Source organism: Ochotona princeps, chromosome 22 (assembly GCF_030435755.1).
Source record: "Ochotona princeps isolate mOchPri1 chromosome 22, mOchPri1.hap1, whole genome shotgun sequence".
NCBI lineage: Eukaryota > Metazoa > Chordata > Mammalia > Lagomorpha > Ochotonidae > Ochotona > Ochotona princeps.
This window is the reverse complement of record NC_080853.1, coordinates 19,549,337-19,563,175: the sequence shown is the minus strand read 5'-3', so window position 1 is coordinate 19,563,175 and position 13,839 is coordinate 19,549,337. Positions and strand designations below refer to the sequence as shown.

The 13,839-nt window shown below is 57.2% G+C and overlaps 1 protein-coding gene across 1 annotated transcript; it reads left to right on the top strand.

Annotated features, from left to right (window-relative positions):
* Window positions 1–412: 412 nt before the first annotated feature.
* On the top strand, window positions 413–13,000 carry MYLK2 (myosin light chain kinase 2). The gene is made up of 12 exons (XM_058679376.1): window positions 413–464; window positions 943–1,390; window positions 2,088–2,389; window positions 3,476–3,581; window positions 4,050–4,143; window positions 6,372–6,481; window positions 6,565–6,706; window positions 9,590–9,660; window positions 9,770–9,898; window positions 10,782–10,934; window positions 11,028–11,160; window positions 12,379–13,000. Exons 1-12 carry the CDS (start codon window positions 413–415, stop codon window positions 12,457–12,459), a joined length of 1,821 nt encoding a protein of 606 aa, XP_058535359.1. The 3' UTR covers window positions 12,460–13,000.
* The last annotated feature ends 839 nt before the right edge of the window (window positions 13,001–13,839 follow it).

Genomic DNA, 13,839 nt, shown 5'->3' with positions numbered 1-13,839 from the left:
TCTTCTCCCCCCAGGCAGGCTGTGGGAAGAATGCCGTGTCCTCTGAAACGGGGCCAAGAGTGACAGGTGGTGGCAGCCCGAGCTGCATGGCCCCTGCTGTAAGAGATCCTCTCCTGCGTCCCCGCCTCCACTGCCCATGCCCATGCCCCTGCCTCCGCCTCTGCCCACCCAGCCCAATCCCTTACAACTGTCCCGGGACCGCTCCCGAGCAGCCGCTGCATGACGGGCGGCCACCAGGTCGCCCCTGTCCACCCCAGGTACCTCTATTTCCTCAATCAGCCGCAGGCCTGAGTCTCTTCCTTTACTGCAGCCAGACGGCAGGAGGCATTCAACAGCCTGACACACCTCATTCAGTCTTCTGCAGCCAGAAAGACTTGAGTTAGACAAGCAGAAGCACACGCCTCCCTACCTCATGGCGACAGAAGACGTAACAGTGGAGCTGGGAATCCAGAGCCCCTCAACAGGTGCCAGGCTGGGGCAGGAGACAGAGGGAGGAGCTTGGGAAGGGGCATCTGAATCCAGGGTTGGGCAGGTTCCTTGGTGCAAGCGCTGGGTTGGAGGGTTGGTTTTGTGCATGGACTCTGCAGGAGGGGAACCGGAAGCCAGAGTGATCTCTGGGGGAAGCCGGGCCGGGCCTGAGGCCTGCATGCAGCCTTCCCTAGAGACGGTAAGGTGCGAAGCTTTTTTGGATGGCTGTCAGGGATGCACCTGTCCGGTTCCGGCAAGGTGTGGTGGGGGAGGATCCAGGCCCACCCAAAGGCCAAAAACTTCACACAGAGGCTGCCTAAGGGCCCAGGAGCTGGTTCTACAAGTGGTTCTAGAAGGTTCGGTGGGTCAAGCAGCTCCAAGTTGTTGACTGGATGGGGACTCAGTTGCAGTGCTGATCCCTGGGGAGAGAGCTGGGAGGGGGGCATGCTGATGGGCATCGCACTTTCTTCACAGACAAAGCACCTGAAGGTGCTGCAGGTCAAGTGTCCCCGGCTGTGGAGAAAGACCCTGTTCCCCCAGACCCAGAGAAGAACCCTAGGCCCTCAGACCCAAAGAAAGATCCTGATCCAGCCACCCTGAAGACAGACGCCGAAAGCCCTGCTCCAGAAATAGGGGATGTTGCCCCAGCTCCACCATCACCCAGCAGCCAGGGTCCCCAGGGAGAGGCTGGCCAGGACGGGGGAGCTGCAGAAGGCAGTGTTGGGCAGCCAGCGGCCCTGCCCGAGCAGACGGCAACAGCAGAGGCCAGCGAGCAGAAGCTGGGGGCCAAGCAGATCCCCTCGGGCCACCAGGACCCTGGAGAGCCCACAGTGGGCAGGAAGGCGGTAGAGGACCACGTGGCTGCCAGGAGAGGCTCACCTGCATTTCTGCACAGCCCCAGCTGCCCCGCTGTCATCTCAAGGTGAGCTCCCCTTTCTAGGAGCGGGAAGGGGGCCTCTGACTTGTCCCCTGCTTTGTTCCCCTGTCACGGGCATCGTTATCATTCCATGGAGTGCTGGGGAGGGTAGCTCTGATGTTTTTGTTAGATGCGTTCATCCTGGGTGTTGGGTCTTGAACGATCCCTAAGCTGATGCTCCTCTTTCCCTGTGGACTTGGCTCTAGGCAAGGGCAGGGTTGATCTGTCAGGAGACATCATCAATCTTAATACAATCATTAGGAACCGTGTAATAGGAAAAGCTGGCTAGCGACTAAACAGGTGGATGGTTGCCAGCACTTTGGTAATCTCTGTGCAGCACTGGTGTCATACAATCTGCTATACCTGCTGAATGCTAATGAGATAAGCCACCACAGGGACACTTAGCTTATCAATTTGATGGTTGGGTAATATCAATGACATTGCCACAAACTATGAATCAAGAGCTACTGACTTCCTAGTTGTACCCACGTGACACTTTATGAAGGACCCTCTTCACGGTTATCCGATCTCTAAGTGTGTTACAAGCCAAGATGGGGAGCAGTTTTTGTGGTATTGACCTTCCTCAGTTGGTGCAAAGCCAAGCAGCATGCATCTCCCCAGCCTGTGGGGCAGAGTCAGTGTTGGCCATGGATGACACATGAGGCGGTGCTAAGTCTTTCCCTTGTCTGTTTCCCCCTTGCAGCTCTGAGAAGCAGCCCCCCCAGGAACCCCTCAGTGAGGCATCTGAGCTCATCTTTGAAGGGGTGACTCCCGCCCCCACAGATCCCGGGTCAGCCGATGCAGAAGGAGCGAAGAATGAGCTGGCGGAGAGCCATAAGGAAGCAGGAGAGAAAGCCCCAGGCCACTCTGGCCAAGATGGCCAGGTGAAGGCGCAGGAGGACACCGCCAGTGGGATTGAGTTCCAGGCTGTTCCCTCGGAGAAACCGGAGGTGGGGCAGGCCCTTGGCCTCCCAACCAGAGAGGAGGACTGCTTCCAGATTTTAGGTAGGCCAGGCAAGGAGGGGGCTGGGGCAGCCTGGGCAGGGGGAGAAAGGGCTCCCACTTGGCATCCCCCACACCAGGGCCTCCCCAGCTGACTTGTGACATAGCCCTAGGGAGTACCTCTCACTTTCTGAACATTCTTCTGCTTTGGCTAAAATGCAATTTTTTAAGAATGCAGGAAGTTTATTGGAGCACCCCAGATTCCATGGACTCAAATGTGAGATGGGACAACAGTGGAAAGGGCTCCCCATGGGTGATTAGAGAAGGGCCTGGTGGTACATTTTAGCAGGCAGCAGGAGGAGCCCTGAGCTGGGGTTCAGTCGTGCTGGGGGTGGGGTGAGATGGGGTCAGGAAGGCTCAGAATGTCCTAACAACCACCCCCCCCCACCCCCAGGCTGAGGTGCCCTGGGAGCCAGGCCAGCCCGCCTGGTGAGCGGCACCATGCCACCCAGACAGGGTGGGAGGACCTGGCGGCTGGGCGGCGGCCAGTGGCCTTGCAGCGCCCTGCCCCGCCCAGAAATCACATCCTCCGGGCGATGGGACCTGAACCATCTCCAAAGGCCGTCTGATTTATCACCAGCCCGGCTTCCCTGTGGCCTCTCGCTATTTTTAAAAGAGGGTTCCAGTCCCGATGATGACTCAGCTTAGGGGTTGGCGCGGGGGTAGGCTTCAGGGCCTGCTGTTCTCCAGGCTTGCCACTAGGTGGCGGCCTCTCCCCACCCAACGTCTCCTTCTCCCGGCCGCTGGTGCTGCCGGGCTGGTGGTGCTTTAAACAGGGTGGGCAGCCTTCGTTTCATAGCTGCAATGTGGGTTTGGTTGTTTGGAGTCTTCATACCTTACCCTGAAGCAGGGCTCCAAAAGTCCGGTCAGCTGTCCTTACTGTTTTGCCAGGAGAAGTGGGGTCCGTTCAGAGAGAGGCAGAGACCTCCCAAAGCCCTTTTGTGTGTTGGTAGCCGACCTGCTGTGGAAACTGGGCCTCCAGTCCTGGAGTCAGTGTCCCCCAAGTCCCACTTAGTGAATCTCACTTTCTGGGAAGAATACTCCATAGTTCGTGAGGTTAACCTTGACAGCTCCACTCTGCCTCCTCAGATGACTGCCCACCACCCCCAGCCCCGTTTCCCCACCGCATTGTGGAGCTGAGAACCGGAAATGTCAACAGTGAATTCAGCATGAACTCCAAGGAGGCGCTGGGAGGGTGAGAGCTGGGGTCCCATGCTGGCATCCACAGACAGAAGAACACCCAGGCCCCTGGCGGCGTGCAAGGCCTGGACACACCTCACTTGTGTGTGGTGATACACTGTGCGTGCAAGCTCTTATGTGCTTCTTTGTGCTCCATGTCCCTGTCACTCACTCACACAGGCATGCCAGGGCTCTAGAAGACAGTATTTCCCTAGCTGTCTGCATTTCAGACACCACTCTGACCTCCTTGGGGGTAGGTGCCTTTCCTCTCACAGGGCGCCTACAAGGCCTAAGCCCAAAAGGGTCACGGGTCTGGAGGAGCCTTCCTTCAATCATGGTCTGTGTGCTCCCAGCATCAGGAGAAAGTTGGGGTGGGACTGGGGGGAGCATTCCCATCTCACAGCAGGATTCGGAAGCCAAGATGGAGGGCAGGACTCAGGGCCCTGAACAGTGTCCCCTCATCCCCACCCTCTTCTCTCTCCAGAGGCAAGTTTGGAGCAGTGTGTACCTGCACAGAGAAAGCCACAGGCCTCAAGCTGGCAGCCAAGGTCATCAAGAAGCAGACCCCCAAAGACAAGGTAGTGGGGGGTTTGCAGGAGGGGGGGTGCTCCTGGGAAGTGGTCCTTCCGTCCTGTCTCTACCTGTGTCACTGAGTGCGGGCCCCGAAGTGGGAGCCTTGTTGCATGGCAGCTGCTATGTGAAGACAAGCCACAGACAGACGCAGGCACAAACCAGGCACCACCGTTAGTGATCGTGGGAGGAAGGGGGGACTTGGATGTTTAGTTCAACAAACAGTGATGAGTGGGGGTTCTGGGCCAGGCCCCTGTGTTGGGAACTGGTGGGTCCCAGAGTGAAGTGGATGTGGTTTACACCCTGGGGAATTGATGCGAAGGTAAACCAGCCTGGTTGGGAGCTTTGCCTCCAGCAGCCGCTTGGGCTCAGTGGAGAGGAGACCACAAGTAGTGTTCAAGGAGTGAATGCCCAGGTGCAGGCAAGGTGGAATGCCAAACCTGGTGTGTGAGGAAGAGCGCAGTGCCCGCCTGCAGGCTGGTACCCCCCGCCTAGAGCTCCCGGGTAGGGGCAGCAAGGCAGCCTGGGCCATCTGTCCTCCCCCGCCCCCGTGAGGGCTTTGAAGAATGAAGCTGTGATTCAGGGGGAGAAGGTGAAGTGCGGGGAATGGCAGGAGAGCTGTGAGAGCCAGCAGGAGCCCAGGGAGCTGAGGATGGAGGCAGATTCCAGGCGTTCCAGACAGAGGTGCCAGGTTGTGCAAAGACCCAGAGGCCAGCAGGAGCTGAACAAACCACTCTAGAGGGTTGCAGCCTTGGACTCCATACTCCAGCTCTGAGCACACGTGGAGGGACTGTATTCCCTGTGTGACCTTGTCCCTCTCTGCCTGTCACTTGTTGTGGCCTGGATCCCAACAGTTGAATGCTGACCCTCAAAATCTGGATCATAGTATCTACATCCTGCATAGGTTAATGGGAGCCACCTATGGGCTAATTGCTAAGTACTTTGTGCAACAATTCACTGCTCAGGGTGCTGGGGAAGCACTAGTGAACTCAGAAAGTACTTGCCCTGAGGCAGGTGCTTGGTTTGGCAATTAAGACTCTAGTGGGGGTACCTAGGTTTGGGTTCTGCTCCTGATTCAGTTTTCTGTTAGTGCAGAACCTATGAGGCAGCAAGTGATGGCTCAGGTTAGTGGGGTTCTTGCCACCCGGGTAAGAAACCTGGATTGAGTTTCCTGTGCTCAGCCCCAGCCCAGCCTCAGCTATTGCAGACATTTTTTAAGTAAACTAAAGGATGGGAGATTCTCTCTCTCTTTCTCTCTCTCATTTGTATGTCTTGGATAGATGAATGGGGGAGGTCCTGCCCTGACAGAACTGAAGGACTTTTATCTTTTAATTAAAACTGAAATGAAACACATGGTGGCAGTTGATGAGAAATGCCAGGGAGAAGTGCTAGGGAGATGTGGCCAGCGCGTTCTGAGAGCTTGTATGTGAGGTGAGGCCTGAACGGAGGGATGGAGGAAGAGCAGAGAGGAAGAAGAGGCTGCCGCGAGATGGGCAGCATTTAACAGTAGGCTCTGGGTTGGGCAGGGGCCCGATGGATAGTGTTTGCCAGTCTCTGTGATGGAAATATCCCTGATACCAATGCACCAAGGTGTCGCCTGCCTTGCCAACTTCCTGAAAGTGACAAATACTGGTGGCTCAGACCAGGAAGGCAGTGTGGGGAGGTAGGAAATGACTGGATTTATGGTCTGGTTTCAAGGTAGACAACACCAAAGGTTTACTGATGGATTGAGTGTGGGGCTGCAGAATGAGAGTACGAGGAGTTCAGGTCATTCTTGTTTGTCCTGCCATCTTTCTGCTGAGGGGCAAGCTAAAGGGACCTCAGGTGGGGGTGGGGGGACCAAGGGTTGAATTTCTGACATGACAGATTGGAGATGCCTCTTAGACATCCCCAGAAAACTTCAAGTAGCCAGGTGGATGCCTGGGAGGGAGCGGCGTGAGGTGCAGACCTGGAAGCTGGTCATATTTGGATCCATGGGACTTGATAGCGATGCGCAGGGAGAGAGCAGCCAGAGAGGCAGGAAAAGGAAGGAGGAGGAAGAGGGGAGACGCTGGCCTGGGAAAGGGGTCCCTGAGGGAGGGACCAGAGAGCTGACAGCCGACCCCAGGGTCGGTGACAGAGGGGAGGCAGAGACCAGTGAGGAGCAGGCTGGGACGTGGCACAGGTGGAGAGGGAGGGAGGAGGGCTGGAGTGACGCCTTTGCTCGGGTGGTGCCCCCACCCCTCCTCGCTGCCAGGAAATGGTCAAGCTCGAGATTGACGTCATGAATCAGCTGAACCACCGCAACCTGATCCAGCTGTACGCGGCCATCGAGACGCCACACGACATCATCCTGTTCATGGAGTAGTGAGTGTGGCAGCGGGGCGGGCATGGGCGGGCTGCCGGCAGGCCCGGGGCGAGCCTGTAGAGAGGGGGGTCTGTGCACGCAGCATCGAGGGTGGCGAGCTCTTCGAGAGGATCGTGGACGAGGACTACCAGCTCACCGAGGTGGACACCATGGTGTTTGTCAGGCAGATCTGTGATGGGATCCTCTTCATGCACAAGATGCAGGTGCTGCACCTGGACCTCAAGGTACTGAGCCATGAGTGGCCCGTTGGCACCTGCTTTGCCACCCTCCATCCTTCCTTCCCCCACCCCACCCTCTCGTCCAGGCTCTATCTTTCCATCCATGGGTTCAACAGGCTTATTGAGCATGTACCGCGTGTTGGATGTGATCGAAGAGGCGAGAGGGAAGTGACCCTGGGGCCCAGCTTTCCTGAGCCGCCTGGCCCGGTGTTTGGGAGTGATTGAATGTGTCTTTGGCAGCTCTGGGAACAGCAGACTCAATACATCCCGCGTATGTGCAACTAAGAAGTGTCAGGAAAGCACCAAGCTTGGTGTCGGCCTGTGATGGGCGTAACAAATGCTTGTTGCTTTAAGTTCACTTGCTATTTCCCACCGACCTGCTTTTGCTGGGCACTGTTCTAGGTAGTGGAAACCTAAGGGTGGTGAGAGAAAATAGATAAAGATCCCTAATGCTTACACCTAGGCAGGGTGCCAGGACAGTAGCACACACAGGTTGAGACTGCTCAGACACATAGTAGGAGGTCAGGGACAGAATACGGATTTCCTGCCGCAGGTCTCCGCTGCTCCGCTGGTGGTGGCTACCCAGAACTGAGTAACTTCTACTCGGGGTGTGGAGCAGGCAAGGTTGGCAGCAGTGCCAGGTGGTCACTGTCCTTGGGGAAGGCGCTAATGCTTCTGGGACAAGTGACGAGGAGGGGAGGATGAGGTGGGTTAGTACCAAGTAGCCAAGGGAGGTTAGTACCAGTAGCCATGCGGCCGTGCTAGGGTTTTTACTTGCTTACTCGCTCAGTGAATGTCTTTGGAGTGCCTGCACTGGCAGGCTCTGTGTAAGGCGTTGGGGTTTTCCCTGATGCACTAGGGAAGCCGTGGCCCCTGTCATATGTGGCCTCCCTTTTTCATAAGATCATGGCTGAATCAGTAGATTCTTGACAAGTGTTCACAGTGACACAAAAAAGCAAGGAAAACATAAAGGGGAAATATATGAGGTGATCTTGAAGAAGAAGGTCAAGGTGCCCAGAGCCAGTCCAAGACAGGCCAGGGAGCTGTGACCACTGCCTCTGACACTCGCCCTGGGCTACCAAGGTGTCCAGCGCTGCTCGAGGCAGGGGAGTGACCCACACAACAGTAGTGCTGACACCTGGGGAGATTTAGGAGTCTGTGGTCCCAAGTCAGGCCTAGGCCTGCCCTCCCTGGCTGGAGCTAGTTTGTCAGTGATAGTCTAGAGTCCCCAGGCAGAAAGGCAGCCAGCAGCCCCTGTGGTCCTGAGATGCGTTGTCCCCCGCTGCCCTAGGATAGCAATGCATTTTTAATTAACAAAAATGTTTCATGGTCAAGTAGGTTGGGAGACCCTTGGATCCCAGGCAGGCCCTTTTTCAGGTGTCTATGTGCCAGGGCTGCTGAAAACCCCTTGGGTAGGAGTGGACCCTGCTGGGTGTCCTCCAGCACGCGGGCCCTGGGACCTTGCTTTTCTATTCCTGTCTTGGTAGGTCACAGGCTGAGCTGGGAAAGACCTCATTGTCCTGCCCTGGGCGAACACACAGTTCCTGGAGGCTTCGCAGGGCCTGAGTGGTAGGGCAGCTGGTTAAGCCACCATTTATAACACTGTAATCCCATATTGGTTGCTCCACTTCCCATCTGGCTCTTTGCTAATATGCCTGGGAAGGCAGCAAAAGGATGGCTTGGTTGCCTGCCACCCATGTAGGAGACCAGGATGGAGCTCCTGGTCCTGCCTTCAGCCTGGTCTTGTGGCCCTTTGGAGTAAAGCATTGTGCTGTCTCTCAAATAAATAAATATATCTTTAAAAAAATATTTTTCGGGCCCGGCGGTGTGGCCTAGCTGCTAAAGTCCTCGCCTTGAACACCCCGGGATCCCATATGGGCGCCAGTTCTAATCCCGGAAGCTCCACTTCCCATCCAGCTCCCTGCTTGTGGCCTGGGAAAGCAGTCGAGGACGGCCCAATGCATTGGGACACTGCACCCACGTGGGAGACCCGGAAGAGGTTCTTGGTTCCCGGCATCGGATCGGCGTGTACCGGCCCGTCGCGGCTCACTTGGGGAGTGAATCATCGGATGGAAGATCTTCCTCTCTGTCTCTCCTCTCTGTATATCCGGCTTTCCAATAATAATAAAATCTTAAAAAAATATATTTTTCTAAAAAATGGACTGGCCAGGGCTTCTAGTTCTTGTGAAGCAGTGTTATCAGTGTTAAGATGCTTCTACGGAACCCTGGAACCTCAGCTTCGGCCCGTGATCTCTGTGCTGGGGGAGGCAGTGGATGCTGCAGCAGGAACCAGCCTTGCCATAGCTTCATGCATGCATCACTGAGCTTGGGGCCCAGATTTCCTCTGAGCATGGGCTAAGTACCATCCAGGGCTGTGGTTAGACATGGATTTGGTGTCCTTGGATGCTGGGAGAAGAGGGTCCTTGCTCCAGAAGGAATGACCTTGTAGCGTTGCGTCTACCCCAGCACTCACTCACAGAGTTCTTTGTGGGTTCTTGTTGGCCAGTGGCAGCCAGGGGATGTTGGGTGGCCAGAGTTGGAGTTTCAGCCCTGGGTTCAAAGCCTGGCTGTGTCATTTGCTCTGAGGTGACTGGAGTCTGATTCAAGCTAAAATGGGGACAGATGGTCACTGTCCCTCAGGGTGACAGTTTGTGCCTCACAGGGCAGGTGTGAAGATTGGTGAGCTGACATGAAGGCAGCCAGCGATGCCAGGCCTTGTGCCCAAAGGATGAGGCCTCAGCATCTTTCCTCGTGTCTAGGGGCAGGCAGGCCCAGAGGGTCTCTGGCAGCAGCCCACCTCGCCAGTCTGTGAATTGGGTAGACCTGGTGCCAGAGGGCAATGGCTGCATCAGAGACCAATCCAGTCCCCCCCCCCAACTTTGTCCCCAGCCAGAGAACATTCTGTGTGTCAACACTACGGGCCACTTGGTGAAGATCATTGACTTTGGCTTGGCACGGAGGTACCATGGGGGTGGGGGTGGGGCTGGCCTCTGATGGATGGGAAGGGTGCTGGGGGGCTTGGCGGGTCAGGCTGGGAGCTGTGCTCTGAGCCCTTGGTCTCACCCTCAGGTATAACCCCAACGAGAAGCTGAAGGTGAATTTTGGGACCCCAGAGTTCCTGTCGCCCGAGGTGGTGAATTACGACCAAATCTCCGATAAGACAGACATGTGGAGTTTGGGGGTTATCACCTACATGCTGTGAGCCCCAAGGGAGGGTGGGGCGGGGAGAGGGTTGGGTCATGTGAGAGCGGAGTCCAGGCCAAGACTGGCCTTCGGGTTCTGGGAAGGTGGTCCTGCTCCTTATTCCCTCAGTTAGGGGTCTGCAGGGTGGGGGTGGGCATACCAGGGAGAATCAGGAAAGGTGGGGCTGTGTACCCACTTCATAGATGGACAAACCAAGGCCCCAAGCAGCAGATCATCCCAGCCTAGAGCTCAGGAGATCAAATCTTGGATGACCTGAGCGTGGGTTTTTTTTTTTTTTTAAAGATTTATTCAGTTTATTACAAAGTCAGATATACAGAGAGGAGGAGAGACAGAGAGGAAGATCTTCCATCCGATGATTCACTCCCCAAGTGAGCCGCAACGGGCCGGTACACGCCGATCCGATGCCGGGAACCAGGAACCTCTTCCTGGTCTCCCACACGGGTGCAGTGTCCCAATGCATTGGGCCATCCTCGACTGCTTTCCCAGGCCACAAGCAGGGAGCTGGATGGAAGTGGAGCTTCCGGGATTAGAACCGGCGCCCATATGGGATCCCGGCGCGTTCGGGGCGAGGACTTTAGCCGCTAGGCCACGCCGCCGGGCCCGAGCGTGGGTTTTTGTGCCACTTATTAGTCCTCATCTTCGCCCTGGGAAGCTAGGGTGATTATGCGCATTTTACAGATGAGAAGAGTGAGGCTCAGAGAGGGGAAGTGACTTGTCCAAAGTCACCCAGCCAGATTCAAACCCAGGTCTGTCCCACTTGCGAGGCTGGGGGTCTTTCCAGCACCTGGTACTGCCTCCTAAGATCTGCCCCACTCCTCAAAAAAGGGGCCTCAACAATGCCTGACCCAGTCCTGGCCCTGCCATGCCCTCCCTGCAGGCTGAGCGGCCTCTCTCCTTTCCTGGGAGATGACGACACGGAGACCCTGAACAACGTGCTCTCCGGCAACTGGTACTTTGACGAGGAGACCTTCGAGGCCGTGTCAGACGAGGCCAAAGACTTCGTCTCCAACCTCATCGTCAAGGAGCAGGGGTGAGGCTCACCGCACGGGTTCCCAGGGTGGCGCAGCAGGGCTGGGTGCCTCCAAGCAGGCTGCCCTTTCTCACCTCCCATTCCCTCCCACAGGGCCCGGCTGAGCGCTGCCCAGTGCCTCGCCCACCCCTGGCTCAACAACCTGGCGGAGAAAGCCAAGCGCTGTAACCGACGTCTCAAGTCCCAGATCTTGTTGAAGAAATACCTCATGAAGAGGCGCTGGAAGGTACCATGGGGCGGGGGCGGGGGCGGGGAGAGGCTGGCGTGCCTCCCAGCCCCTGCAGCTCTGCCTTGGCCACCTAGTCTTGTCTGCCAAGCAGGGCTGAGCTTTCTCTCTCCATCCTGGAGTGGCTCCTGCCCGAGAGGGGTGCCCTCCCCCCACTCCTGTACTCTGCGTGGGGTGTCCATGTGGGGCTTGGGCCCAGGGAAGTGTCTGCTGCTGTGCAGTCAATATTTGAAGATGGAAGGAAGCAAGCCTGTGGTGGAGTCGCAATCTCTAGGCACTGGGTCCAGCAGTAGGCAGGAAGTAAGCTTGGAGTTTCTGTGGATGTATTAGGTGGAAGCTGGAGAAGGGGTCCTCAGGTTGTACCCCAAAATAACGGGCCAGGAGTGCCAGGCCTGAGTTGCAGTTTACTATTATTTTTTTAAAGATTGATGTATTTGAAAGGCAAAGTGTCAGAGAGAAGGGGAGAGACAGATAGAAGTATCTTTCCATCTACTGGATTATTCCCCAAACAGCTGCAACAGCCAGGTGGGGGCCAGGAGCCAGGAGCTCTCTCCCCATCTCCCACGTGCATGGCGGGCACCCAAGGACTTGGGCCGGTGTCCGCTGCCTTCTAGGTGCATCAAGAGGGAGCTGGATCAGGAAAACAGAAGTCAGGCTCAAACCACAGCTCTGATAAAGGATGTTGGTGCTTGGAGTGGTAGTTTAACCCATTGTGCCGCCGTGCCAGCCCTTGCCCTGGACCAAGGTTGCACTTTGAAGATAGGATATTTGGGAGGACTCAGTGCGAAGGAGCCCTAGAATGAATGCCCAAGGGAGGATGAGGGGTGAGCAGTATCAGGGCTGTGGCAAAACCATCTCAGGCGAGGGAGGCTGTGCCAAGGCTCTGAGGCAGGAGCACTGTTGGTGAATTTGGGGAACAGGCAGAGGTGAGTAAGGCTGGAGTGAGCCGAGCAAGAAAGTAGGAATGAGGTCAGAGAGGAAAAGAGGGCAGGATGTGTGTGGGGGTGTTGCTTGGAGCTGCTGGAGCGGTTGAGCGTGGTGAGCTGACCTAGTGAGTGACGGGAGGAGCCCTGGATGGCACATGTCATGGCACCTGCTGTGACCACTCCGTGGACTCTGGCCTCTTGATGGACACTCAGCGGACACACCCCAGCTTCTCCCTCCACCAGCCCTCCTTCTCCTGGGGCTGACTAGAATTCCCTCTCCCTCCTTCCCCAGAAAAACTTCATCGCTGTCAGCGCCGCGAACCGCTTCAAGAAAATCAGCAGCTCCGGGGCCCTAATGACTTTGGGGGTGTGAGCCCCCCGGCAGCCGAGGCCTGGACGCAGCCGCATAGGGCCCGGGGCTGAGGCCACACAGCCCTGAAGGCCAGAGAAGGCGGGCTGGCCGGCACCAGGCTGCGCCAGGCTGGGAGGCTCGGGGCTCCCCACGCGCCCCCCACGCAGTGACCGCTTCCCTGCCGTGAGCCGCCGCAGAGTGTGGCCCGGATCCAGCCTGCTAGCGCCTCCCCAGAGCTCTGGCCCACCAGCAGCGCCCCAGACTCTAGGGCTCATTGTTGCCGACACCCCCGCATCCCTTCCCTCCCCCCAACTCCTTGTCTTTTAAGTCTGTCCTGGTGGCCCCTGCTTTGCCCCGCTAGGGTCATCCGCAGCCTGGGCTCACCGGAGATCCCAGCATGTGTGGCTCCTATGGGGAAACCGCTCAGCCCATGCCTGGGCCCGGCTGCCAGGGGGAGACAGAGCAGGCTTTGTGAGAGAGACCCGGCACCCTGCTGCCTCCTTTCCCAACAGATAAGACCCAGCACACATCATCTGACCCGCTGGCCCCCTCCCACCCTCCGTGCGACCACCAACACACAGGAACTCCGCTCAAGAGCGAGGGCGCCCAGCCCAGGTCAGCAGCAGAGTGGAGGAGAGGAGGAGCCTGAGGGACATGGAGGACCACCCTCGAGCTTGCCTGAGCACCAAGCAAGCCGGGACCCAGCACAACCACTCTGGGCCTGTCCAAGGGCCCAGCATGGCCTTCAGTGACAGGGTCAGCAGGCCCAGGAGGGGCTGGAAGGCCCTCGGGCAGACTGTCAGCTTGTGCCTTGTAAATAAACAGACAGGTTGGCTGTGGCCTGCTTGTTCTTCTTGGAGCACCTTCTGCATCCCAGGCGTCTGTGGTCATCCACCCGGGGGCTTCCCTGCCTATTGCCTCTGTCCTCACCTGTGAGAAGCCAGGCACACCACAGCCAGCACCTGTCAGGTGATTGCTGTGTGTTGGGCTCCGCACTGTTGAGTACAGGTGTCACCTCATTGATGCCCATTCTGAGGGGATGCCGTAGAGATTCAGGGTTCCATTTCATGTAGAGGAGACTGAGCCCAAGACTGGGAGGCAGGGACAGGACCTGCTCCCTCCGCCTCTGGCCAGGGGAGTGAGTGATGGTTACCTGGGTCAGACTGGGGTACTGAAAATGCTTGGTGAGTTCTGGGTTCTTTATCCTCGTTGGGCAGAGGAGGAAGCAGAGACAGAGCAAGTTACTCCTCAGATCAGGGGCTCCAGGGTATACCTGGGGCGGGGCAAGCCTGGGCTGCCTTTGCTGTCTTGCTCTTTGGGGGCTCCCGGGAGGCCTCAGGAAGGGGCTGCTTTCCTGAGCCACCTTGATTTGTCATCTTGACAAGGACCTCGCTCTGTCTC